This window comes from Myotis myotis, unplaced genomic scaffold, assembly GCF_014108235.1.
Source record: "Myotis myotis isolate mMyoMyo1 unplaced genomic scaffold, mMyoMyo1.p scaffold_m19_p_4, whole genome shotgun sequence".
Taxonomy (NCBI): Eukaryota; Metazoa; Chordata; class Mammalia; order Chiroptera; family Vespertilionidae; genus Myotis; species Myotis myotis.
Window position 1 is genome coordinate 105,567,559 of NW_023416346.1, and position 27,920 is coordinate 105,595,478.

Below are 27,920 nucleotides of genomic sequence, written 5' to 3' on the forward strand. Positions count from 1 at the left end.
TTTCCTCAAAAAAACAGAAAATGGCCCTGGCTGGTTTGGCTCAGTGGATAGAACATTGGCCTGTGGACTGAAGGGTCCAGGGTTCAATTCTGGTCAAGGGCACATGCCCAGGTTGTGGGCTTGTTCCCTGTTGGGGGGCATGCAGGAGGCAGTCGATCAATGATTCTCTCTCACCATTGATGTTTCTGTCTCTCTTTCCCTCTCCCTTCCTCTGAAATCAATAAAAATATATTTAAAAAAACACACTAAAAATGGGACTCCCATTTGACCCAGTGATCCTACTTTTAGAAATCAGAAACACCAATCAGAAGAATATATGTACCCCCATGTTCATAGCAACACAATTTACAATAGCTAAGATTTGAAAAAAAACCAAGTGCCCAGATGAGTGGATAAAAAGCTGTGACACATTTAAACAATGGTATACTATGCCGCTATAAAAAAGAAAGAACTCTTACCATTTGCAACAGTATGGATGGACCTGGAGAGTATTATGCTAAGCAAAATATGTTAGTCAGAGAAAGATAAGTATCACATGATCTCACTCATATATAAAAGGTAATGAAAAAAAAATGAACTGGTGAAAAAAATAGATGTAGAGACATATAAGCATGAAAAGTCTTTAGGACCTCAGAGGGAAGGCAGGGGAGATAGAGTGGGTGGGAAGAGATCAACCAAAGAACTTGTTTGCATATGTGTATAACCCATGGACACAGACAATAGGGTGGTGAAGGCCTGGGGTGGGAGACTGGGGTAGGCTAGAAGAGGTCAATGGGGAAAAAAAGGGGACATATGTAATACAGTGGGGCCTTGACTTACGAGTTTAATTCGTTCCATGACAGAGCTCATAACTCAAATTACTCGTATGTCAAATCAACAGTGAACGAGTGAGACACGTGATGCTGGGCTGATGTTGTGGCGTTCACTGTGACGTTCGCTGCGCCAACTAGCAGTAGGGTATCTGAAGCTGGCTCATAATCCAAATTTTAGCTCGCAACTCAAAGCAAAAAATCGGCCGAGAGACGGCTTGTATCTCGAAAAACTCGTTAGTTGGGACACTTGTAAGTCAAGGCCCCACTATACTTTCAACAATAAAGATTTAAGAAAAAAATAAAGTGGAATACTGAAATTTTTTAAAGTTACATGAAAATGGCACTAACTAAAATTATGTCTGGTTAATTTTAATAATACATATATAAAATTATGTAAAAACATATATACCTGCTGTTTTAAAGAAAAAGATTAAGTGGAATAGAGCAACATGGTCAAATATATCCTTCCCATCTGCTTTTCTGTGAGGAATCATTATCTAACCAGAAAAGGATTCCTTGATATTGTGATTACTCTGATGACAACAATCTAAATTAAGGCTCTAAATATTTTATTTTAGATTAAAGATAAAACTTAATTAGCCCTTATAGAAATTATTAAGATTGTGTAAAATGTTTTGAATAGTGTGCTGATTGCTAGCCATTATATCATGGAATATCAAGAGTACTAAAGAGATAGAATAGTCATTATGTAATAATACTTTTAAATATATTAATCTTTCTCATGAAAATGATTAAAGGATTTTCCTTCTTCAGCAGAGAAAACTTATAGTTTTAACTAAAGCCTTTATATGATCTAGAAAGCCATATGAGAAAATATAACAGTGAGCTCTTGCATTTAAATTCAGAAATAAAATATTAAGTATAAATAATCACAAAAGTAGCTTGTATTATGAGACGACAAATTGTATATTTTTTGTTGCTATCAAAGCACAGAAAGAGTGAGCTATATTGTTAATACTATCACTGTTTTGAGAGGTGCTCTAAAATGGATTTGAGCATGCTTTGATCATTAGAACACATGCAACAAATATTTAAAAAATAAAATTTAAGCATTTCTGAAGACACAAAGTTGGTGAACTAATAAAAATCCATAAAGTGTATATTGATATAGTTTCAGTTATCACAGAAATGTCATTTTTTTCCTACATGTACAGTTGTAATTTAAGTTATAAATTAATTTTAATTATATATATATAAATTATAATTTAGTTATAATTTAAATTTTAAATAACCCTAATAAATATTCTATCAGATTTCTTCCCAAAAGTAGTCAAGTTTAGTATAAAGTTCATATGGATAACGAAACAGGGGAGAATAGCCAATAAAACTCTGAAAAGAGAATGTAATGTGAAAGAGGTATCCTTACACACATATTAAAGCACATTATAAAGCCTCTCTAATGGAGACAGTGTAGTTTTGGTCTTTAAGACAGGTTTAGTGGAATAGTAGAGATAACCCAGAAAGAACCCAAGTATATATGGCAGTGTAGTCATGACAATGTTAACATATCAAATCAGGGAGATAATATGGGCTTTAGAATAAATCTGAAAGAAAGAAAGCCACTTGGATAAATGGAGGGAGGTACCATGTTCTTAGATTAAAAGACCCAATAACTCAATATTTCTCAGATGCTAGTTGCCCCCATATCAATGTATAGTTCCAATACAATTCAAATTAAAGTCCTAGCAGGGGTGTATCTGGAAATTCTAAAACTCATGAAAGTGCAAAGGATCTAGAATAACTAAGAAAATGTTAAAGAGCAGGAACATTTTCGAAGACTTATGTTACCACATCCAGACTTGTCATATAGTTGTAATAGTTAAGACAGTATGATATTATTGCAAAGACAGAAGAATAAACAACTGGAACTGAAGAGAGAGTCCAGAAACAGACTCATAAACATACTGTCACTGGATTTGGGAGAAAAGTGTTACTGTAATTCAATGAAGGACAGGATGCTTTTTCTGTAAAAGGTGCTAGGATGATCTGGTATATATAATGAATAAAATGGCCCTTGACTCCTATATGTCACCATATTTATAATTATTGAGGTATGTATCAGGAAAAGTAAGTAATACTTCTAGTAAAAAGAGAGATATATCTTCATGACTTCATATGCCAAGCTATCGAGATTATGGCCAGCATACAGTACCTAGATATCAGCGCTTTGTGAGAACTGCCTTCAGCTGAAGAGTCACTGAAACTCCTTTTCAGGGTAGACTGCACTTAACAATGGATTGATGTGGGCAGTGGGGGAAGGAGGATGAAGCTATAATATCCTGGCCTCCTCATCCCAAATTGGGGCAACTCTGAAGAGCTATAGTAATTTCAGTGCTTGCCATGTTTTATCTGAAACCTTTGTACCTATCTTCTCCCTCTGTTCAGTCTTGTTTCATTTTCTTCCCCCAGTGGTGTAGACCATGAGAGCACTCCCTAATAAATGTCCTGCACAATAACCTCCTCCTCAGAGACTGCTTCCCAGGAAAACTGTTTTGCAACAGTGATAATTAAAATACTTCTGAGTGAAATATGAAGATATTTAAAATTTTTATTTCATTATTTATTGATTGATGTTTTACAACTATCTTCTATTTATGACTGTATTGAGTAATTGGGTAGGAGCACAAGTCCTACATTCAAAGACAAGCTCCAGCATATATTGGGGGTGTGACCTTGGAACTAACTCCTACATGTCTCGGTATATTCATCTCTAACATCGGGGTATTAATAGAATCTATCATACTGTTGGGAGGACTAAATCAATTACTATTTATAAAGCGCTTAAATAGACCCTGGCAAACAGTGCATTGCTATTGCTCATGGCAAGTAACACTGTTTTCCATTAAAATACTATTAAGTAAATAATCATTTAGGTGACACAAAGATGTGCCAAAATTTGTAAAGGTGGAATATGAATGAATAACTAAAATTTGGTGATATTTTAAAAATTAAAATGCTGAATAAAATAGAGAATATAAAGAATTAGGAATATGATAAGGAAGAACAAGGTTTGATTATTTTAAAAATATAGATATACCTACAAAGTTGGATACTTTAAAATATAGATTTAATATAAATACAGATATCTACTGTTCTGTAAAAAATCCATTTCAAGAAAACTGGTATTCACCACGGTAACAAGACTATTTAATCAATAAGCAATTGATGAAAATTAAAATAATTTGTCTAGTAAATGTTTCACCTAGATGACAAATGAATTTCAGAAGCAAAAAATTGTTACTTATTTTTAAATTCATTTTTCAGAAATATATGAAATATATTCCCTGGCATGTACTGGCAGTATACTAGGTCTTATCTACGGTATATATATAAAAGCCCAAGTGACCGAATGATTGAATGACCAGTCAACTGGTCGCTATGACATGCACTGACCACCAGGGGGAAGACACTCAATGCAGAAGCTTCCCTGACCACCAGGGGGAAGACACTCAATGCAGAAGCTTCCCCCTGGTGGTCAGTGCATTCCTACAGCCAACCTCCTACAGCCGGCCAACCTCCTGCAGTCCCTCCCTGCAGCTGGCTGCCCCGATCAGCCCCAAACAGGACTGGGCGAGATGGCCCCAATTGGCCCTGATCGCCGGCCAGGCCAAGCGACCCCACCCATGCACAAATTCGTGCACTGGGCCTCTAGTTTGTTATAAAACAACAACAAAAAAATCAGGAATCATCTTTGTATTTAGCTATCTTCACTTATACAAACAATACTAATAACCCATACTTATATATAAATTAGGGCTTAGACATGTATTCACATAAGTAATTGCATTTGTACTTCAAATAAATCTCTTATTAGGTAAAACTGATTTTTCATTCTTTATAATGTCCAAAATGGGGTCTAGAAAGTACAGAAAATAGCTCAAGCTAATACAGTTTCCCATGGTACAGTCAAAACCAGAACACAAATTCCCAGACTAAGAAGTTTAAAGCCTAATCCCTGTATTTTGGCTGCCCTTCCCAAGGTCATAGAGTGAATTTTATGCATATGTAGATTTATAAAGCAGCACCTTGTTCTCTAGTGCTACAGTATGGTATATAATAATGGGGGGGGGGCAATATTTAGAAGGCTATCATTTAAATCAACATCTATTTAAATATTAGTGATCTTGAACATAGTTTCATTCTTTGGCCATCTGTACTTCCTCTTTTTTGAAAGGTTGTTTTTACTCATTTTAATATATTGCAAATAAATAAAAGAAGAGTTTGAAGTAATACACAAGAAGTTCAACTTTGCCATTAAGCAACTGTTTTGATTTAATGTAAGTTAATGTTGTTGAATTGCAATCTCCTTGATTCAATAACAATAATACTAACACCCACCTCATGGAGTTGTGAATTAATGAGATTTAGGATGCTGATAGAAATGAATACAGTAAATATAAATGAAAGTCATGAACCTATTTGTATTGGGGTGTTAGTAGTGGTTACTGATTTCAGTTACTACTTCTGCATGTTAATATAATTAATATTTTATCATATTTACATAACTATTATTATATTTTTTGCAATTAAAAACATTATTTTAAAACATTTTAAAGAAATTCATATTTTGGGGGCTTTTGATTTTTAAGCAACTTAATTATTTCTTATGCCTTAGATTTTTTTCCTATTCATCAGTATGAAGGTGGGATGATTAATATACGTAAAAATAGATGTCTACCCTATAATAATTTTTCAGGGAATCATTAGCTTTGCAAAGATGCAATTATTTTTCATAAGTATGAGTAACTTTAGTACACTAGCTATTTTTAATTTTCCAAAATCATCTTTGGCTCACACACTTATGGATTAAGTGGTAGGATAGTCAACTACTTTACAAGTTGTACTTATGTGATATATAAAGAAAAATAGCAAAGATAAAATGAATATACATAAAGTTTACACTATCCATGTTTTTCTATCAACTTATTAAAATTTGTCAAAATTTTTAATTGGTGCATTTAATTTTTATCAAATATTTATTAAGACATCAGACATAGTTCATCTTCTCTAAAATGTGATAGCAGATAGAATAACAGAATATAAGGTAGAAATTCTGTACCGTGTGAGTGATCCATACTAAGCTTGAAGGCAGCAGTCTCAATGAGGAAGCTATCGCACTGAATGCCAAGGGCGAGATTCTTCGGCATTTCCCGATCTAATAAAAGTATAAAGAAATATTACACTTCAATGTCACATTTAAGAGAAAAAAAATATCAGTGGAGACTGAAACTGAATCAAAACTCTCCTCTAATGACAAATTTCTCAGATGATTATTTTTAAAACATTATAAAATCAACTCATAAATCCTTGGAATTTTTATTTAAACTACTCAAATAACAGATATTACTGAGACCCTGTTTGAGCCAACAATTTAATTTGGATCGTAGTAGTTAATATTTACATATGCATAAATATACATTTATGAAACTAACAAAAATTTAAACCAATAACTACAAAATCAGTCAATTATCCAAGACATACTAACTGGCTACATAACAGGTAATTGCTTTCAGGGCTACCATTTATAAAAGATAAAATCTTTGTCAGCATAGGCATTTATAACTTTAAGTATATTGAACTAGATATCAGCTGACACTATCCTTGGAAAGAAATGGGAATGAATAATGTTATAATCGCTATGAAGGGGATTTTGCAACATATAGTAAAATAGTACACCTATATATATCTATATACCTATATATGTATATATATTTATATATATCTATATCTATCTATATAGATACACACACACACACACACACATACACAAACACACACACACTGAGTGGCCAGATTATTATGACCACCCCATCAGTACTTCATTGACACTTCTAAAAAATACTGAATATTGAAAACTTCCTAAGCAAATACTCTCAAGGTTTTATTATTATTATTATTATTATTATTATTTGCATAATTAATTCACTTCATTGTACTGATGGGGTGGTCATAATAATCTGGCCACTCAGTATCTACACTAATAAAAGAGAAACATGGTAATTGGCGTACGACCGCTACCCTTTCCATTGGCTAATCAGGGTGATATGCAAATTAACTGTCAGCCAAGATGGCGGCCAGCAGCCAGGCAGCTTGAAACTAACATGAGGCTTGCTTGCCTCAGTGACGGAGGATCTTTGGAGGAAACCAACGTTCCCCGCCTGCGGCTGCAGGCCTCTGAGCGGGCAGTTTAAGAAACATTGTAACAAATACCGCCTGACTTCAGCCAGCAGATTCGCAACATTGTAAGCAAAGGCCAGAAACCTACTTTCAGCCGTGGAGGCCTAAGAGCTGGAGCCAAGCCTCAAGGTAAAGTTGGCCCAGAATAAAAAAAGAAAAAAGAAAAAAAGGAGCAGTTGGGAGCTTCAGTCACTCCCAGCCTGAAAACAGCCCTCAGCCCCTCACACAGACTGGCCAGGCACCCCAGTGGGGACCCCCACCCTTAAGGGTGTGTGACCAGCTGCAAATAGCCATCATCCCCTCACCCAGGCTGGCCAGGCACCCCAGTGGGGACCCCCCACCCTGATCCAGGACACCCTTCAGGGCAAACCAGCTGGCCCCACCCATGCACCAGGCCTATATTCTATATAGTAAAAGGGTAATATGCCTCCTGGCACCAGGATCAGCATGACAGGGGGCAGCGCCCAAACCCCCTGATTGCCCTGTGGCTCTGTGTGTGACAGGGGGCGGGGCCACAACCCCCTGAGCAGCCCTGCTCTGTGCCTGATAGGGGGGAGCTCTCCAACCCCCCCCCCCCCACGGGCCCTGCTCTGTGTGTGACGGGGTAGAGCCATAACCTCCCCATTGGCCCTGCCCTGAGTGTGAGAGTGGTGGCGCCCCAACACCCTGATCGGCCCTGCTCTGTGGGTGATAGAGGGCAGTGCCCCAACCCCCTGATGGGCCCTGCTGTGTGTGTGACAGGGGCAGCGCTCCAACCCCCTGATTGACCCTGCTCTGTGCGTGACAGGGGGTGGCGCCGCAACTTCCCCATTGACCCTGCCTTGAGTGTGACAGGGGACGGTGCCCCAACCCCCCAATTGGCCTTACCCTGAGCGTGACTGAGGGTGGCATCACAACCTCCCAATCTGCCCTGCTCTGTGCATGACAGGGGGCGGCGCCCCAACTCCCCAATCAGCCCTGTTCTGAGCCCGACCAGGGGCTGCACCTAGGGATTAGGCCTGCCCTCTGCCACCCGGGAGCAGGCCTAAGCCAGCAGGTCGTTATCTCCCCAGGGGTCCCAGACAGCAAGAGGGCACAGGCCAGGCTGAGGGACCCTCCCCCTCCCCCCCGAGTGCACAAATTTTTGTGCACTGGGCCTCTAGTATATAAATATATATAGATATATAGATATACACACACTGAGTGGCCAGATTATTATGACCACCCCATCAGTACTTTGTTGGGCCACCTTTTTCCATCAATACTGTGGCTATTCTTCTTGGCACTGACTCCACGAGATGTTGAAAGGTGATGTGAGGAATCTGACACCATGCGTGATGAATAGCACTGTCCAGTTCTGTGAGACTTGATGGTTGTGGAACCAGCTGCCTGATGGCTCTTTTAACTTAGTCCCACAAATGCTCAATTGGATTGAGATCTGATGATTGTGGGGGCCACCTAAGCAAGGCAAAGTCTCCCTCATGTTCTTCAAACCATTCCTGCACAATGTGAGCACCGTTGCATGGTGCATTGTCTTGTTGGAAGAAGCCATTTCCATTGGGATATGCCATCAACATGATAGGATGAACTTGATCAGCAACGATACTTAGGTATGTTGTGCTATTCAGACGTTGTTCCATACGAATTAAAGAGCCCAAATCATGCCAGGAAAACATGCCCTAAACCATAACACTGCCCCACCAGCTTGAAGGGTTGTACTCATGCATGTGGGGTTCATGTTTTCATGCTGTTTCCCCAAATTCTCACTCTGCCATCTGCATGATGCAACTGGAAATGTGATTCATCAAACCACATGACTTTTTTCCAATGCTCAACTGTCCAATCCTTGTGTTCCTGTGCGAATTGGAGACATTTTATCTTGGTAACTGCAGACAGCAAAGGTGTTCAAACAGGCCTTCAGCTCCCATATCCCATACGATGCAGTGTACGGCTAATTTGCCTACAAACGTCAGGTGGTCATAATAATCTGGCCACTCAGTATATATCCAAGCTAATAAAATCAGCAAGGATAATAGACATAATAATTAATATTAGTAGGGAAACTTAATGGATATTAAAACCATCAAGGAAAGGTTATAAGGCAGGAAGGTATTCATATTGTCTCAAATTATCCCCCCAAAATTATTTATTATTAGTTATAAGGGAAAAAGATGACCTTTATACTATAACAAACAGTCTGGAAGACATGACCTTAACCAAGTGATTAAACTTAGCTTCCCCATAATGGGACTGACATTTGGTGCCTCCTGATGTGTTACAATGAGAAATACACATCTATATGGTATTCTTACCAAAATGCTTAGTTTGAACTTGAAATAATGAAAAAACAACAAGGAAATCCACAATGTGCAATATTGTATGACAACTGGCCTGGACTCTTCAAAATGCCAATATCATAAAAGACAGAACAAAGTAGGAGGGGATCTTTAGATTAAATGAGACTTAAGAGATCTGATAACCAAATGCAGTGCATAATCCTTGATTGGATCCTGGGTTAGAAAAAAGAGAAACTAAGATATAAAGAGACTATTATACATTTGATACTTCAACTTCTCTACCTACCAATCTCCAATCTCCCAATGCTGCTTATTTATTCATTCGAATATTGAAATAGCTGATTGTCTGAATTTGGGAGAGATTTTGAGAGTGTGGGACTTTTTCTTACACCTATTTATCTGTCATCTTATGTATAAGGTTATGCACACCTTGACTGGCAGTTTACAATGATCACTACATATTTAACATCAATATTTATTCAGCCCTGGAGATACTTTAGTTAAGATTCAGAGCGCATCGAGAAACAAGATTTCATAAACTAATTCTAACATGTAAAATCGAATACACTAAGTAGTGCCTCTATATGTCCTGAAGGTGTGATTAACTTATAACTATGCTATAGTGTATGCTTTATTATCTTACTGCTAGTGAAAACGAAGGTTATAACTGAGTAAACAATAGCTTAATATAGTACTACTAGAGGCCCGTTGCACAAAAATTTGTGCACTCGGGGGGGGGGGGGGAGGGAGGGAGGGTCCCTCAGCCCAGCCTGTGCCCTCTTGCAGTCTGGGACCCCTCAGGAGATAACGACCTGCTGGCTTAGGCCTGCTCCCGGGTGGCAGAGGGCATGCCCAATCTCTAGGTGCAGCCCCTGGTAGGGCTCAGAACAGGGCTGATTGGGGAGTTGGGGCGCCGCCCCCTGTCATGCACAGAGCAGGGCAGATTGGGAGGTTGCGATGCCACCCTCAGTCACGCTCAGGGTAGGGCCGATTGGGGGGTTGCGGTGCCACCCCCTGTCACGCACAGAGCAGGGCCAATCAGGGGGGTTGGGGTTCCGTACCCTGTCATGCACAGAGCAGGGTCGATCAGGGGGTTGGGGAGCTCCCCACTGTCACGCACAGAGCAGGGCTGATCAGGGGGTTGAGGAGCTCCCCCCTGTCACTCACAGAGTAGGGCCAATAGGGGAGTTGGGGCACCGCCCCCTGTCACACACACAGCCGCAGGACGATCAGGGGGTTTGGGCACCACCCTCTATCACCCACAGAGCAGGGCCGATCAGGGGGTTGGGGCACTGCCGTCTATCACCCACAGAGCAGGGCCGATCAGGGGGATGGGGCGCCGCCACTGTCACACTCAGGGCAGGGCCGATGGGGAGGTTATGGCTCTATCCCGTCACACACAGAGCAGGGCCCGTGGGGAGGGGTTGGGGTGCCGCCCTCTATCACCCACAGAGCAGGGCCGATCAGGGGGTTGGGGCGCCACACCCTGTCACAAACAGAGCAGGGCGGATAGGGTGGTTGTGGCCCCGCCTCCTGTCACACACAGAGCTTCAGGGCGATCAGGGGGTTGGGGAGCTCCCCACTGTCACGCACAGAGCAGGGCTGATCAGGGGGTTGGGGCGCCTTCCCCTGTCACGAACAGAGCAGGGCGGATAGGGAGGTTGTGGCCCCGCCCCCTGTCACACACAGAGCCGCAGGGCGATCAGGGGGTTTGGGCGCTGCCCCCTGTCACGCTGATCCCGGTGCCAGGAGGCCTCACGGCTCCACTGATCCCGGTGCTAGGAGGCATATTACCCTTTTACTATATAGGATAGAGGCCTGCTGCACGGGTGGGGGCCGGCTGGTTTGCCCTGAAGGGTATCCTGGATCAGGGTTGGGGTCCCCACTGGGGTGCCTGGCCAGCCTGGGTGAGGGGATGATGGCTGTTTGCAGCTGGTCACACACCCTTCAGGGCAGGGGTCCCCGCTGGGGAGCCTGGCCAGTCTGGGTGAGGGGCTGAGGGCTGTTTTCAGGCTGGCGGGTGACTGAAGCTCCCAACTGCTCCTTTTTTTTCTTTTTTTTTAATTCTAAGCCAACTTTAGCTCTGGCTCCAGCTCTTAGGCCTCTGCTGCTGAAAGCAGGTATCTGGTTTCTTTGGGTTCTACAATTGAAACACTGTATCAACTCAAGCTCTGAGATCCCGGAGGGCTGAAAGCAGGTTCTGGGGTTTTGTTTAGCTTCTATATTTGTAACAATGTTTCAAACTGCAACCTCAGAGGCCGGCAGCGGCAGGCGGGGAACATTGGAGTCCTCAGTCACTGAAGCAAGCAAGCCTCATGTTCGCTTCAAGCTGCCTGGCTGCCGTCCGCCATCTTGGCTGGCAATTAATTTGCATATCACCCTGATTAGCCAATGGGAAGGGTAGCGGACGTACGGCTAATTACCATGTTTCACTTTTATTGGATAGGATGTTTACATTTGTCAACCCACAAAATGAAAGTTGATATTTATAAAACTAATGTACTGTGTTGATTGGCATGAACACCTTTATCCTTACTTTTATTTTATTTTGTTCTTCAATAAAACTATACAATGAAATATAAAGCTCATGTATCACAGAATTATACATTTGAAACCCATACAATCTTATTAACCAATTAACCTGATAACTTTAATTAAAAAACTACTGATGTCTGGTAAAGAACCCACTTATATTTAAACATTTGAATAAAATCACTATCATATTTAAATTTGGATTAAGTAAAAAGATTGAATAATCTCAATACTACAGATATTTTAGTAGAAGAGTAATCAAAACTTTGCATGTATCAACTAATTTATGCAACTTTTAGGTATGTATATAATCCATAGTGGTATTTCACATGTAGAATACCACACAAAAATCAAAATACAATGTATATGTGTATGTACATTACAAATACAGGTAGTTTTGAAATGTGCATATGACAGTTTTCAGCACAAAATAGATGTTCAGCCGAAACCGGTTTGGCTCAGTGGATAGAGCGTCGGCCTGTGGACTTAAGGGTCCCGGGTTCGATTCCGGTCAAGGGCATGTACCTTGGTTGCGGGCATATCCCCAGTGGGAGATGTGCAGGAGGCAGCTGATCGATGTTTCTCTCTCATCGATGTTTCTAACTCTCTATCTCTCTCCCTTCCTCTCTGTAAAAAAATCAATAAAATATATTAAAAAAATAGATGTTCATTAAATAGTGACTGAATATTCAACTCCTGCTTTATCAACATATATTCTAACATTTAGGTAGGAATAAAGCTATCCAATATAATCAACGCCTAATATGCTAAGTGTCCAGTCGTCCTTTCAACCAATCAAAGAGTAATATGCTAATGACATGCTAAGGCCGCTCAACCACTCACTATGATGTGCACGGACCACCAGAGGCAGATGCTCCAACTAGTAGGTTAGCTTGCTGCTGGGGTCCGGCTAATTGGGACTGAGCGAGATGTGCCGTACACGCCCTGGAGCCCTCCTATGTTCCCTCCCTGGCTGGCCAACCTCCCACATCCCTCCTCAATCCCGACTGTGCACCAGTGGGGTCCCTAGGTCTGGCCTGCGCCCTCTCGTAATCTGGGCTGAGGGGACCCCTCACCCCCGACTGCACAAATTTTGTGTACCAGGCCTCTAATGAGTTAATATAACCCCTGCCATTGACAAGCACACAATTTAGCAGGTTTGGAATATGGTTATATAAGCAAAAGCACACACATACATATAATGGAGATGTGTCTTAAATTCTTAACGCATACACCAGGCCCTAATTTCTGATGTTTTAACTCAGATCTTTGCTTCTCATTCATAACTACCTTCCCCTTTTCCACCTTTATTAAGCAGGGTGAAAACTTCAGAGCAGAGGGCTGGGGTGCAGGCCATAATTACTGATGAGAGAGGATTGTGAAAATGATTTCAGAGATACCAGTCAGCAAGCAAGGGTGCATGTCCAGGCTGAACAAAGAGGCCAAGAAGGGAAATCTAAGTATATGTGGATCAGGCAGACAATTTAGAATGACAGTTAGATGGTCCTGGAGAAGACAGCCTGACATGATGATTTCAAGACCCTATTCCATCACTTACTCATTATACAGGGTAGAGCAAAAGTAGGTTTACAGTTGTTTGTGTGGAAAATAACACAGTAATTAATAAATAGTAATATAAGAATAAACTGTTTTATATACTCACAACTGTAAACCTACTTTTGCCCCACCCTATATGGCTTTGGGAAATTTCTAAGCTTCAGGTTCCACATCTGGAAAGCCTCCAAGATTTTTTTAAAAGATTGAGTACAGTCATGTTTACAGAGCTCAAGTGTGGTACATATTGGGTGCAAAATTTCCTAAGTAATTTGAGAGCTTTTCTGCAGCAATTGGCTCTTCTCAGGACTCATTAATGCTTTGTGCTGGGATATCACTGTTATTCTCCAAGTGTGAGCCCATCTCCTCTCCAGCCACCCTATCTCATTCACCTTTGCAAGTTGGCCTGGATTAAGATATGAATAGACCCCTGAAATATAATGTTTTCAACACCTTGCTTTGCATACTATTCACCTGAATGATCTTTATGCAAAGACAACACACAGTAGAATTAAAGAATTGAATAGAGTTTAATTAAATAGAATTAAAAGATTATTTGAAAACCAAGGCAATACTTCTTAGAAAAGTGATTAAAGTGGAAATAGCCAAGACATCAGAAGAAAAGATGTTAGAGAATAGGGCAATATGAAAGTTTGATCATAAGTTTGCAACTCTAAAAATGATGGCTTCTTGGAAAAATATCTATCATCTATCTATCTATCTATCTATCTATCTATCTATCTATCTATCTATTCATCTATCTAAAGAGAAATGAGTAATGCAGGACCCAAAATACTGTGAGATTTCTTGCACCCCCTTGGTGCTATCTTATGAGTCTTGCTATTAACTTTCCTAAGGGGATTCTGTGAATTCTGTAGTATCTGCAGAAACATTCACATCTATTGAAAGGTAGCAAGGGATTGCTTAGTCCTATCAAGAAATAATTTTGAGGCATTTACAAATATTTAAAGGAGAAGGTATTAATTTAGTATCTTTTTAATGAGTATATTTGGCATATATGTTAAATATTTTCATGTTTCCCTGTGGCCCTTCAACAATTCAGGCCAAATTATGAGGCCTAGTTGCCAAGGAATATGAGTACAAGAAGACATGTACATGGTAGCTAAAAAAAAAAAAAAAAAAAGCAAACAAAAGTAAAAAAGAGGAGGTTATAACACAGAGAGAGACTCCATCACCAAAAAAGGAAAAGATAAAGCTTTTCATAAAGGAAAGAGAGAAAGTGGAAGAGAGAAAGAGTAGGTCAGTGTCTTTCTTTGTGCCCAGTCTCTTCAGGTTGAAGGAAGAAGAGGAAGAACCTGAGAGCCTGAGCATTTACCCAAGAGAGTGAGTTAACATAAAAGAGACTTTTAAACTGCAAAAGAAGAGTACATCTTAATTGTCAAGCTTACTGTTTTTCCTGTTAATAGCAGAAAGAAGTTTGGAGCAACTAAAGAAAATTAAGAAGCCACAAATTATTTCCCCATTTATTTTTAATGTTAAAAATCTTGATCCAATATGTTTTACTAATGCTCTTAGAGTTATGACTTGGCTGCACCTCTCTGAAAATTTCATTTCCTGGTTTAATCCATCTGTCACCCTGGTGTGCTTTCACACCAGTAATTCTGAGTCCTATAACTGGTGGAAACTCCACAAACACATATTTTTTGGGGGCCTATCTAAATGTGTGGTTTGCAATCTCAGCCAAATGCAATACAGTTATATTTGAATTTTGTTATCTGCATCTTCCTTTCGCTCTAGCAGTTATTTCAAACCATTGTGACACTCTTCAAATCTCCTATTACATCTCCTTTTTTCAGGAGATGAAAATCTAAACAAAACTGCTTTTAATTGCCAAGCCCTTCCACTACCAATCAATTTGTCTATATTCACATTTGTTTTATCTTGCCCCTTCAGTTCATGGCCCTTTTTTTCTGTCTCAACTCTGATCTCAGCCCTGCCAGAGCCTTAGCTGATCAATTAAACCCTACCTCCTTTACAGCTTTCACTCCTGCTCAGTCCTGGCTTCTTTGCTCTGCTGATACACATGCTCAAGTCTCTTCCACACTAAAATTCTGACTTCCATTTGTAATACCTTAACTAATAAAGAATTAAAAAAGAATAAAATAAAATGCTGACTTCCTTGGGCCAGCAAGAAACTGCTAGTAAACATTGGCATCTCTCTCCTTACCACAGCCAATGTATTCATAAGGGAATTTCACATCAGATGACATTATTTTTTTTTAAATTATTTTATACCAAGAGCAAAAAGAGATGACGAGGAAAGATGAAAACTCTAATAGGTAAATGAGTGTTCAGTTTCAGTATTAAACAAAAAATAACTAATTTTCAATGATGATAAAATACTATTTTTCTCCAATCAGATTGAGGGAGATTAAGGAGAATGGTATTAGTCAGTGCTTATAAGGCTCAGGAAAATAGATAGAGTCGGTAATATACTCCTGATGGCAGCGTGAATTGCAATATAATTACTCTGGAGAGTAAGTTGATTATTTATATCAAAGAACTTAACATATGTATTCCTTTTAGCTCAACATTTGAACTATATAAATTGGATCACAGCAGTAGCAGTTTTAGTAGAAGTAATAATAATAGTTGAAAAGATAAAATTAGTAATATGCAATAGATTTAAAATGTGTTTGGCAAAACTAATGAGTTGATTTTTACTTCAGACCCACATTATTTGATCATTTAATAAAAAGTGATAAAAAACTCCAAACAATCTAATTTAAAAACATGCATCGTCAATCTGACAGGAAAAAGAGAACAAGCTTGATTATAACCAAAATTTAATCCAAATACGCTATTTATAAAGAAAATGGGGAAAGGAAACAATATCAGAACACTTGAAGTTCTATAAACTTTTAAGGACTAAGCATTGGCATATTTGAATAATCATAAGAATCTTACTAATCTATTAATTTGCATTTTTGGCTTTACAGGTCAAAGGAGAAGAATTTGACTTGTTACACAGATTTTTAATTTTTGATTCTGGTTCCACCATTTACATTCTATGATTTCAAGATACCTCATCTTTCATACCTTATGATTTTTCTTAGTGGATCTCTATCATGTCCACTATCTCTATAATACATTGATTCTATGATCAAATACATTTGATTAATAATTACAAAATAACATAGGTAAAATATAAGAAAAACAACTTACTTGTTAGTATGACATCGATTAAAACATGTTCATCTGTGGGATTTTTGAAAATTATAGCCAGAGATGCTATGTGATGAAGGTAGGTGGTGATTCTTTCTATTTCTAGAGGCTGGGGAAATAGTCCTACTCCAGAAAGGAGGAATTTCCATTCTTCAAACTGTTTAAAGATAAACATGCCTAACATATATGTCATAATTCACAACACTTAATAAATTTAATACATGTAAAAATTTTGGCAGATAAAAAACTTTGGTTGTTAATATTTAACATGCCCTGTTTTATCTTTTCCTCCTTTTTAAAATTCCTTTTGATTTTACTGAAAAATCAATGTGTTTTTGATAAAAAGGAGAGCATAAGGGTATTTATAGCAGCATTAAAAATATATCTTAATGAAAACCTTGCATTTCTGCTCAAGGTTGATGTTTCTTTAAGTCAACTTGTCTAACAAATGAGGTACTAAAAATTGCACAAAGTTTCCAAAATCCTAGGGTGAATGTCAAGTGGAACTCACACAGTTTTCATGATCACATGAAGGCAAAGAAGGTGAGGCACAGATCGATGTCCCGTTAAAAGGCAATGTGTACAACTGTATGCACAATAGACTGTGATTCTGTTCGGCACTGAATACCAATGTTGTAAAGGAATGAAGAGGTCAGTAAATAAAATTCAACAAATGCAACGGCCTAGTTTATAATCTTTCTAACTACACAGACGTTTCCAAGCCTAAATTCCAGTAAGAAGAGGGAAACTGTTAGGTCGGAGAGAGCCTAGGATCGGATACATGTGATGAGATAATGGACTTCCCCTGGAATTTCTCACAGATCAGCTGGCCAGACACAGATACTAGCTTCTCCACGACCCCCACACAGATACTGACTCATTCCTGAATACCTGGCTGACCCCTGCAGCTGAAACTTCCTCAACTGAATACCTCAGCTCATGTCCTCGCCCCTCACCCAACTGCAGTATAAAAAAAGCGCCCCCCTCCCTGTTGGTGTGAATCCACGTGCCCTGTCCTGGGGGTACGTGGGTCTCCCGGGGACGCAGAAATAAATCTTTTCCTTTCCTTTCTTTTCTGATTCACTGGACACTATTTCTTGCGCCCTCTCCTGAGCCACCTAACCTAACATTTGGTGCCTTGAAACCCGGGTGGCGCGAGCACTCCATTTGGCCGTCCCTCCATGGCTCTGGATGCCTGCCTCTCCCTCCTCGTGGCTCTGGACCCATAAGGCCCTCATTTCTTCAGCTCGGCAACTTTTCCCAGTTAGGCAGCATCAGCGGTGAGTCCCGCCCCGCCCCCGTGCCGGTCCCATGTGGCCGCCTGCCCGCCGGCATCTCTGTCCATAAAGCGTGGCCACGTCAGAGATTGCCTCTCCGGACCCTTCCAGGAAGGCTCCTCCGGACCTGGGGGGGTAGCAGGGACGCCTCTACCACGCCCACGGTCCCTCCGTCCATCTGTAGCGTGGGTTAAACCGCTGGGACGCCAGCCTTTAGCCCCGCTACAGGCCACGGGTATCGAGCACAGGAAATCCAAATTCCAAACCTGACCTGAGCACACCTCTAGGGTGCCGGCTCACCGATCTGGCTAAACAGGGGGCCTGTCCCGGACCTGCGTCCTTTTTCTGTCATGGCCCCAGTATGAAAACGGGACCCTGACTTTACAGTCACACCGACCTCAGTAATTTCTGCCAGCGAACTGGGAAATTTGCCCAAGTCTCTCTCTCTCAGTCTCTCTCCATCTCTCTGCGTTCCCGTCCCTCCCCCAAAGTTCCTTCGGCCATCTCTCCTCGCTCCGCCCTTCCTCCTCCCTCCGGGCTGTCCCTGCACCGCCGAGCCTGAGGTGTGTGCGGTGCGTGTGGGGTTGGGTTCATGTGCTGTGTGTGGGACGCGGTGACGGCACCACCATCGTCTCCGCACCCCCCCACCCCCTCCACTGGAGAACTCCCCCGAATTCCCCTAGCGAAAACCACCCGCTCTCCCGCCAGCATAAGCCCCTGTCCTGCTGGACTCTCCTCCAGCCACGCCTTCTCCACCGCCTCCTGATCCCACCTCCCTTCTTCCCCCCGCCCCACTGCGGCCGAAACTCAAACCACCTTTTACAACCCCACGTCCCTGCACCCCTCCGCCGCCGCGCAGTCGGTCCGTCTGCACACCGCCGCAGCCACTAAAGCCGTAGCCACTGCGGGAGCCGGCAACTCAAGTCCCCTGCCACCCCCGCCCCTGCCTGCTTTCCCAGTCGGCACACACGCGTCCGTAGGCTCTACCTTCCTTCTGTCCTTCCTCCTCCATTCTGCCCCTGGGAGGTTGCGGCTTTTAAACTCAACTGCCAATACCTCTCCCAAGCCCACCCAGGTCACCTCTCCCGCGCTCTCCCCTTCCCTTACAGGCCTGCCTTAGTAACCTGTACCCCACGCAGTGCCCTCTGTAAGGTCTAACCGCCCGCCTTCCTCTGTGCGCTCCGCCGAAACTCCGCCCCCATGACTGCCAGCACTTTAATTCACAGGTGGCCCCCCAGTTCGCTTTGTGAGAGGTTGCAGCTGTGCTCTCTTCAGACCCTCTTAATGAGAAGCTTCCTTCTCCCCTAGAGCCCAAATCCTAAGAACTCAGCTCCAAAACAGCCTCTCCCATTTCTGCGCCCATTCTACCCCTGCCATAGTCCCATCCAGGAACTGAGGGCATAGTCTGAATATATGCCCCCCACTCTCTAACCCGAGCTTTAAGGTCTTTATTGGTCCTCAAACCCAGGTCCGAGATCGAGTGAAAAATGGCCTTGAAGGTTCTTAATGCCCTGGAGGAGCAGGCACAGTCAGAATGGGAGGCCTGCCTTCCACAGGAGGTGGACCTGCAGTCATGCCTTAGTTGTGGCCCTGTGGTTGACGGCAGCCGCCATGGCCCCAATGGGGCTGTGAGCGGCGGGGGTGCAACAAAAGGACGGACACCGCCTGGAGAATGCTTCAAATGCGGCAATGAAGGCCACTGGGCAAAGCAGTGCCCCCAGCCCCGGGCTCCGACCAAGCCCTGCCAGGAGTGCGGTCAAAATGGTCACTGGAAGAGTGACTGCCCCTGGAAAAGTGGCGGGCCCTCTACGCCTCAGTGTGGGGGGACCACCCTTCCAGGCCATGACGCACCGCCACTGGCCATGCTGGGACTGGCTGAAGACTGAAGAAGCCCAGCCTCGATGACATCAATCACCCTCGCTGAGCCTTGGGTCACAATGAAGGTAGTAGGTCACCTTCCCGGTTGACACGGGGGCTGCCTTCTCTGTCCTGCCCTCCTTTTTAGGGCCCCTTTATCCTTCCAAGATCTCGGACATGGGTATTGACGGCAAATCCACCTGCCCTCCGGCCACTGGACCCCTTCCCTGCCTCCTTGATGATAGCATGCCCCATGCCCCTGTTAGGACGAGACATCCTCACCATCCTAGTGGCCATTCTGCAGCTCACTCTGAGCCCTTCAGCTTCCCTGCTCCTTCCACTCCTGGCCCCCTCCCTTTACAGGGACACCGATCCTCCACTGCCATGCGTCCCGTCATGGGGCCCTATTGTCCCAGACCACAGTAGCCTAGCTCAGTCTTTGCCTAGCTCAGTCGTCGCCTACCTCAGTCTTCACTGTGAATGCCTTTTCTCCTTCTCTCTGCCACGACTGTCCCCTCCTCTGAACTGAAAACTGCTCTGACCTCGCCCCATCCCCCTCCACCCTTCCCAAAGGAAAAAATGCGGCAGTTTTAAAATCCAAGCGGCTAGAGGCCTGGGAACAGGCTGCGCGACCTGCTCCCTCCCCCTCTCTGCCTTTTCTCCAGCCTCCAGGTCCCTGGCTTCCACTGCTCCTTCCATTTTCCCTTGGATATCAGCGCACTCTAACATTTTCTCCCACTTTCACTGCAATACCTACCTCTCTCAGGCTCACCGAGTGCCTCCCACCATCCCTGAAGAAGATTCAGCGACACCATCCAGGACCGGATGACCCATCATTCCTCACAGGCTCTTACCTGGCAAGGGACCCTCCAATTTTGCTCAGGTTTTTCATATTTTCAGGTGAAACGTACATGGAATGATGAGGGAGTCATCAATTCTACTGTCTGGATGGGAAATCCTCTAGTGTCGCTCTCTATTTACAAACTGTGGACCTACTCCTATGCCCACTCTCATCAACACAACTTTCCATCTACTCTCTGACATCAGTCCCTCCTCCTCTACATCCTGCTGGATTTCTGTCACTGGCTTGAACCCTCATCATAGCCACTCAATTCCAACCATTTGAACCATCTAACTAAACTCTCTCTAGAAATTCACAGCTCCTGGCCGGACCTCCTGCCCATGGCCCTGACAAACTCCGGCTACATCAAGGAGCCCCATTTTCTTGAGCCCTTTTGACTCTTCTTGTTCAACCACTGTCTCCTTACCGATCCCCCTCCCCTGGGTATGTATCTCCCATATCTTTCTTTAACCAGGCAATTGCTCTGAGAACACGAGAACAGGTTTCTGCTCAAGCCAGAGCCGACCGACCAGGACTCCCAAGTCCAGCCCTTCACCCTGGTGACTCGGTCCTCCTTAAGAACCTACAATCACAAGCCTTGGAGCCTAAGTGGACAGGACTTCACACTGTAATCTTCACAGCCCCCACTGCGGCCAAGCTGCTTGGCGACCCCAGCTTGATGGCCTGTCCTGGCACCGCCTCTCCAGACTCAAGAGGACCCCGGAGCAGCATGACTTCTATAAATGTGAGGTGTTGGGCCCCACAAAGGTCCGCCTTAACTGCCCTACCCTCCTTTTTCTCCTCCCAGCCCTGAGCAACCTACACCCACCCCCACCCGCTTATGTGTGGAGGATCAAGGTCCGTGAAACCTACTACCAGAACGGCAAACAAGTCACCCGGCAGCGGAACCCAGACAGATGTAATCACGATGTCAACACCTATGGGGTTGCCACGGGAGAGACTGTCATACCACACCGCAGCCAGTTTCACCAAGGCCAGCCCAGGTACCTTCTTTTGGTGCAACGTCACCTTAAGCAACTGCATGAACTCCTCTGACCCCGAGCCTTGCTTCGTGGTCACAGTAGTTCCCCAACTAATCTTGTATGGAGAGTCGGAGCTCACCTGGCTGCCTTCCTCCCTGTCAGGTTAGGGGTGAGTATCACTGCCTCGGTAGGCCTCACTGGGGGGCCCTCAGGAACAGTCTGGTCACTGCTCAGTACTTTAATGACAAGCTCCAGTTAGCCCTGGAGTCTACTACCGCCTCTTTTAGCCTCCCTACAGCAGCAAGTGACATCAGTAGCCCAAGTAGCCCTACAGAACCAGCTTGCCTCAGACCTTCTGACTGCAGAAAAGGGAGGAACCTGCATATTCCTTCAGGAAGAATGCTGTTACTACATCGAGTCCAGAGTAGTGGAGTAAAACGTAAACGTACAGACCCTGACTAAGCTGAGTGAAGAACTACATGCAGGACACTTCCAGGACAACTCTCCTTCCAGCTGGTTCCAAAGCCCCTTAGCTACCTGGGTCCTACCCATGATAGGGCCCCTGATTCTCATCTGTGTCTTTTTTCTCCTAGCCCCCTGCCTCCTCAAGTTCATCCACTCCCGGATCATGGAGATGTCACGGGTGACTGTGAATCAGCTCCTGCTCCATCCCTATGCTCAGCTGCCCTCCGATCTGCCTCTGTCTAACCCTGGCCTTTAAAACACCCCTCTCATCGCCCTTAGCCAGCTGGAAGTAGCTAGAAAGAGTCGCCGCCCCCTATCACCAAAAGGCCGGGATGTTAGGTTGGAGAGAGCCCAGGATCGGATACATGTGATGAGATAATGGACTTCCCCTGCTGGGGTCCAACCCCAGCAGGTCCAGGGGTTCCCAAAGGCGTAGACGGAGTCGGCGAAGAAGGAAGGACACGGAGACAGTGTTCAGTTGATCAGCAGCCTAGCCAGGATCTCCAGACAGGATCTCCAGCCAAGTTCTGGTCTGGATCTCCAGAGAGGTTCTGCTGTTTATTGTCTTGTTACATCCGTATTTATACCAGTTGATTTTAATCCTGTCAATTTCTATTACAAAGGTTAGGGCATTTCTTATCTCCATTCCAGGGAGTAAAGATTATGTAGCTTAAGCATGATTGTTTGTAGTTAAAGTGATTAACTACCCGCCTGGCACTTAGTTAAGGAGTTTCATCCCCTCCCTAACTTCAGGGAAAAATCCCTACCTGGGGAAACAACCTTTCTCGGAGAGGAGACCTTGGTTAAAACACACAGCGCTAAGGGGAGCAAACATATTAAGAACAGTATGCTATATACGCCAGGTCCCTTGAAACATATGCTGTGCAGATGTTTCTTTCCTGCAGCGACTGTGTCAAGCAGCAAGGATGGACCGGCTTCTGGCATTCCCCTGGAATTTCTCACAGATCAGCTGGCCAGACACAGATACTAAGCTTCTCCAGGACCCCCACACAGATACTGACTCATTCCTGAATACCTGGCTGACCCCTGCAGCTGAAACTTCCTCAACTGAATACCTCAGCTCATGTCCCCGCCCCTCACCCAACTGCAGTATAAAAAAAGCGCCCCCCTCCCTGTTGGTGTGAATCCACGTGCCCTGTCCTGGGGGTACGTGGGTCTCCCAGGGATGCAGAAATAAACCTTTTCCTTTCCTTTCTTTTCTGATTCACTGGACTCTATTTCTTGCGCCGTCTCCTGAGCCACCTAACCTAACAGAAACTTACTTTAATATTGTTTCAAAGTGGGACAGGAAATGATACAAAGCTATCTCTGAGTAGGGATGAATAAAGGCAAGTTTTATCTGCATATTATCTTCAAATGACTGTATTAGTTACAGATTCTACTTGCAAAATGTAAGTTCACTAGATTTTCACTTATGATGTCCTAATTTGATTAGATGTAATTGGCTGGCTGGGTTAAATTAAATTACAAACAATTTATGTAAATTACTTATTTTTTGGCTACTTAATTAAATAAATCCTACCTCGAATAGCTGCAGCAATCCTGAAAAAGACCAAAGTAGGTGGGATCTCAATACCAGATATCAAGATGTATTACAAAGCCACTGTTCTCAAAACTGCCTGGTACTGGCACAAGAATAGGCATATAGATCAATGGAATAGAATAGAGAGCCCAGAAATCGGCTCGAACCAATATGCTCAATTAATATTTGACAAAGGAGGCAAGAACATACAATGGAGCCAAGATAGTCTCTTCAATAAATGGTGCTGGGAAAATTGGACAGATATATGCAAGAAAATGAAACTAGACCACCAACTTACACCATACACAAAAATAAACTCAAAATGGATAAAGGACTTAAATGTACGACAGGAAACTATAAAAATTCTAGAAGAATCCAAAGGCAACAAAATCTCAGACATATGCCGAAGCAATTTCTTCACTGATACAGCTCCTAGGGCACTTGAAACTAAAGAGAAAATGAACAAATGGGACTACATCAAAATAAAAAGCTTCTGCACAGCAAAAGAAACCATCAACAAAACAACGAGAAAACCCACTGTGTGGGAAAACATATTTGCCAATGTCATATCCGATAAGGGCCTAATCTCCAAAATTTATAGGGAACTCATACAACTTAACAAAAGGAAGATAAACAATCCAATCAAAAAATGGGCAAAGGACCTAAATAGACACCTTTCAAAAGAGGACATTCAGAAAGCCAAGAGACATATGAAAACATGCTCAAAGTCACTAATCATCCGAGAGATGCAAATCAAAACAACAATGAGGTACCATCTCACACCTGTCAGACTGGCTATCATCAACAAATCAACAAACGACAAGTGCTGGAGAGGATGTGGAGAAAAAGGAACACTTGTGCACTGCTGGTGGGAATGCAGACTGGTGCAGCCACTATGGAAGACAGTATGGAGTTTCCTTAAAAAACTGAAAATGGAACTCCCATTTGACCCTGTGATCCCACTTCTAGGAATATATCCCAAGAAACCAGAAACACCAATCAGAAAGGATATATGCACCCCTATGTTCATAGCAGCACAATTCACCATAGCTAAGATCTGGAAACAGCCTAAGTGCCCATCAGTAGATGAATGGATTAGAAAACTGTGGTACATCTACACGATGGAATACTATGCTGCTCTAAAAAGGAAGGAACTCTTACCATTTGCAACGTCATGGATGGAACTGGAGAGCATTATGCTAAGTGAAATAAGCCAGTCAATGAAGGAAAAATACCACATGATCTCACTCATTCATGGATAATAGAGACCATTATAAACTTTTGAACAATAATAGATACAGAGGCAGAGCTGCCTCAAACAGATTGTCAAACTGCAGCAGGAAGGCCGGGGAGGGTTGCGGGGCAGGAGGTAGGGGGGTAAGAAAAAAAAAAAATAAAAAAAAAATAAATAAATAAATAAATAAATCCTGTATGACAGAAATGAGGTTACTTTGAGCCATTGGGAATGAGCCAAAGTACAAAAACAAGAAGGTCACGATTTCATGTCTTTGCCGAATGGCCTGGAGTATTAGAGCTTTTAAGTTAAACCTCCTACATCCCACCATGATGGAACACTAGTATACAACACTTGCCCTAGCATTGCTTAAATTATCCTCTTGGGTTCAGAGAGGAAAATTAAAAAGTATCCCAACAAAAATATGCATTAAAAAATAAGTAACATTTCTTATCCCATCTTTATCTCAAACTTCTTTGAAAGGAGACACAGTAAAAAGAAACTTTAAAGATCCAATTACAATGTTTCTGAGAGAAAAAAAAGTAGAGTTAAAAGATAGTAAAACTGGCTTGCACACTGAGTATAGCTCAAGAGCATTAGAACTGGCTAAGAAGCAACAAAGTTTTCCAAAGACAGTATATAGGATCATAGACAGGCTGGGAGATAATACCACTCTGACTTTGTCTTCTTTCCTTAATTTTTGCTAGTCTGACCTTTAGATGCAGTGATTCACACAGTGAAGTACAAATGAAACAAATATTGGCAACTATTTGAAAATAAAAATGAAACAACTGAAAACCAACAAAAATATCTCAGAAGGCCCCCTTACCACATTTGCTGCTTACTACTATTCCTATTATTCTGATAGGCAGGAACACAATCTCATTTACAGAATCCAGCAGCATAATATGAGTTCATGATATACGTAGTTATGGTATCCTAACAAATTAATCTTAGGATTCAAAATCTTGACAATCAACTTTAGCCTAAAATTAAATTTTGACAATGCAGAGCTCTGTATACGGATTCAAATCAGAAATCCATGAAATAAATAAAAATCTACAGCCATTTCCTTAAGGTCAGCAAAGAGTAACAATCAGAAATACTTAAAACTTACCCTAAAAGAATAGCCATTACTAGATTTTTGATTAATCAGCTACTCAGTTGTACATGTCAATTCAAATGTATTTATCAGTGAAATCAAGAGAGGGACAGAAATCTACATGAATTTTTCCTTAAAAGTTAAAGTAATTGCAAATTCTTAGAAGTGCAAACCCAAAAACTTTATTTAAAAAACTATCTTTCTCATATGTCTACACTTACATGATGTATATTGTATTTTCCAAAGTTCATTCAATTAATACTTTAGGATGACTGGATAAATTGAATAAAAGAGGAAGACTCAAATGATTCAGAGATGGGGAAAAAAAGGATAAAAAAAGAAAAGGCAAAACAATCAGAAAGGTTAGGGTAATATGTTTAAAAGGTTGAAGGGGGATGAATGAATGATGGGCCAAGGTCTAACCACAGATGAATCCTTGGAGATTTGCTACAACTTGGAGGTGCTGGGAGCAACTGAAATCAAGCACCAATGTAAAATTGATTTATAAAAGGCTTGAGTTCATTACTTGTCTGAGTTCTTTGTGTTTGATTAAGAATTTCACATTCATTGTCTAGGCTAGGATTTTCTAAAGCTATTAAGATGGAGAACTGGTAATTGCCCTGCTAATGTGCCTGATTATCCTTGAGCAGATATAATTTCCATCAGAAATACAAGCTACTAAATTGCCTCCAATAATTAAGTAAGATGAAGGGGCTAAACCTGCTAAGAAGCAATTATATTATTTAAAAGTGTGCCTTCTTAAAATTATTTGTGTAAAATAATATAATCTCCACTGTACTTTCCCTTCTGTAGGAAAAGGATTACTATTTGTTTTCTTTAATATTTCGGAGGCACACAAACTTCCATAGTATTGCTTCAGGTCATGTATAAGTCAATAATCATATAGGAAATTTAATAGCCTCATTTTTTTTTCCTAAAGGTTACACATTGTTTTAGAAAAGAGGATACTTCAGTCACACACAAGTCTTGCACTGACATATTATATGGGATTCCACTGCCTCTCAGATGGCAGGTTCCTTGGTGCCCCTTAGGATTTAAAGTTCTGATATCCATTTACTTTCCTCCCTATCAACACCTGAAGAAGTACAAAATAATAATAAATGCAAAAGGTTATGTAAAGTTTTCATTGGCAGTAAGAGAGTTTTAATCAATTGGCAATCTGTAGGAAGTTGTAAAAATAGTCATGAAAATGGGTTGAAGCCAGACATGCTGGGTTGAGGTTTGTGTTCAACCTCTTACCAGCTACCTGATCTTTATTTCTACGTCTCAGTTTCCTGATCTGTAAAATGGGGTTAATAATCCTTTCACCTTAGGACTGTGGTGATAATGAACTGAGATAACTAAGCATGGCATACAGCAAGCTTAGAGATGCTTAAAAAATGATTAACAATTTTTGTTTTTAAAAATTACTATTATTCAGAAAAATTATTATCCAAGAATGCTGTACAGTTGAAATAAAGTGAAAAAATAACATGATATTTGCAAGATCACATTTCCTACAGTTTATATTTAAGTTCATGAAAATTTGGATAGTGAAACCCAAGTCAGAAAATTAACATAAATGACAGCAATTTTGTATTTACATAAAAATATATATATTTTAAAATCTGGGTATATATTCTCCTTCACTCAAGCAATCTAAGGACATAAAAATGCCTCTTTTAAATGCTTGCACATGCATGATGTATATTATATTTCCAAAAGTTCATTTAATTATAGTTTATAATAAGCTTATTCTGCTTGCAAAAGATGTCACCTGGATGAATAAGATTTATTTATTTGTTGACTTTAAAATTTAATTAACTTGACTTGGACTAAGAATACTCTATCATACCTGAGCACAGTAGAAGGTAAGAGTAGCTTGCTGACTGGTTCTTCCAAGAGCAGAAGGACAAAAGCGAACACGTATCCTTTCCGTGGAGCGAGGAGCCATGGTCAGCTGTGTAAATTTAGAAAGAATAAAAAGAGAAACAAAGCAATTAATACTTTTGTTTGAGTCAGCATCTTTGTGCACTAGATGTATGCTGGGTTGATATCTG

The 27,920-nt window shown here is 41.9% G+C and overlaps 1 protein-coding gene across 1 annotated transcript in view; it reads right to left on the reverse strand.

Moving 5' to 3' along the window:
- The window catches only part of CFAP47 (cilia and flagella associated protein 47), a 469,227-nt gene that overhangs the window by 57,374 nt on the left and 383,933 nt on the right, over positions 1–27,920 (reverse strand). Inside the window, 3 exon segments of the mRNA XM_036304204.1 lie at positions 5,893–5,988; positions 16,559–16,715; positions 27,716–27,820. Coding sequence (XP_036160097.1) covers positions 5,893–5,988; positions 16,559–16,715; positions 27,716–27,820 — 358 coding nt within the window.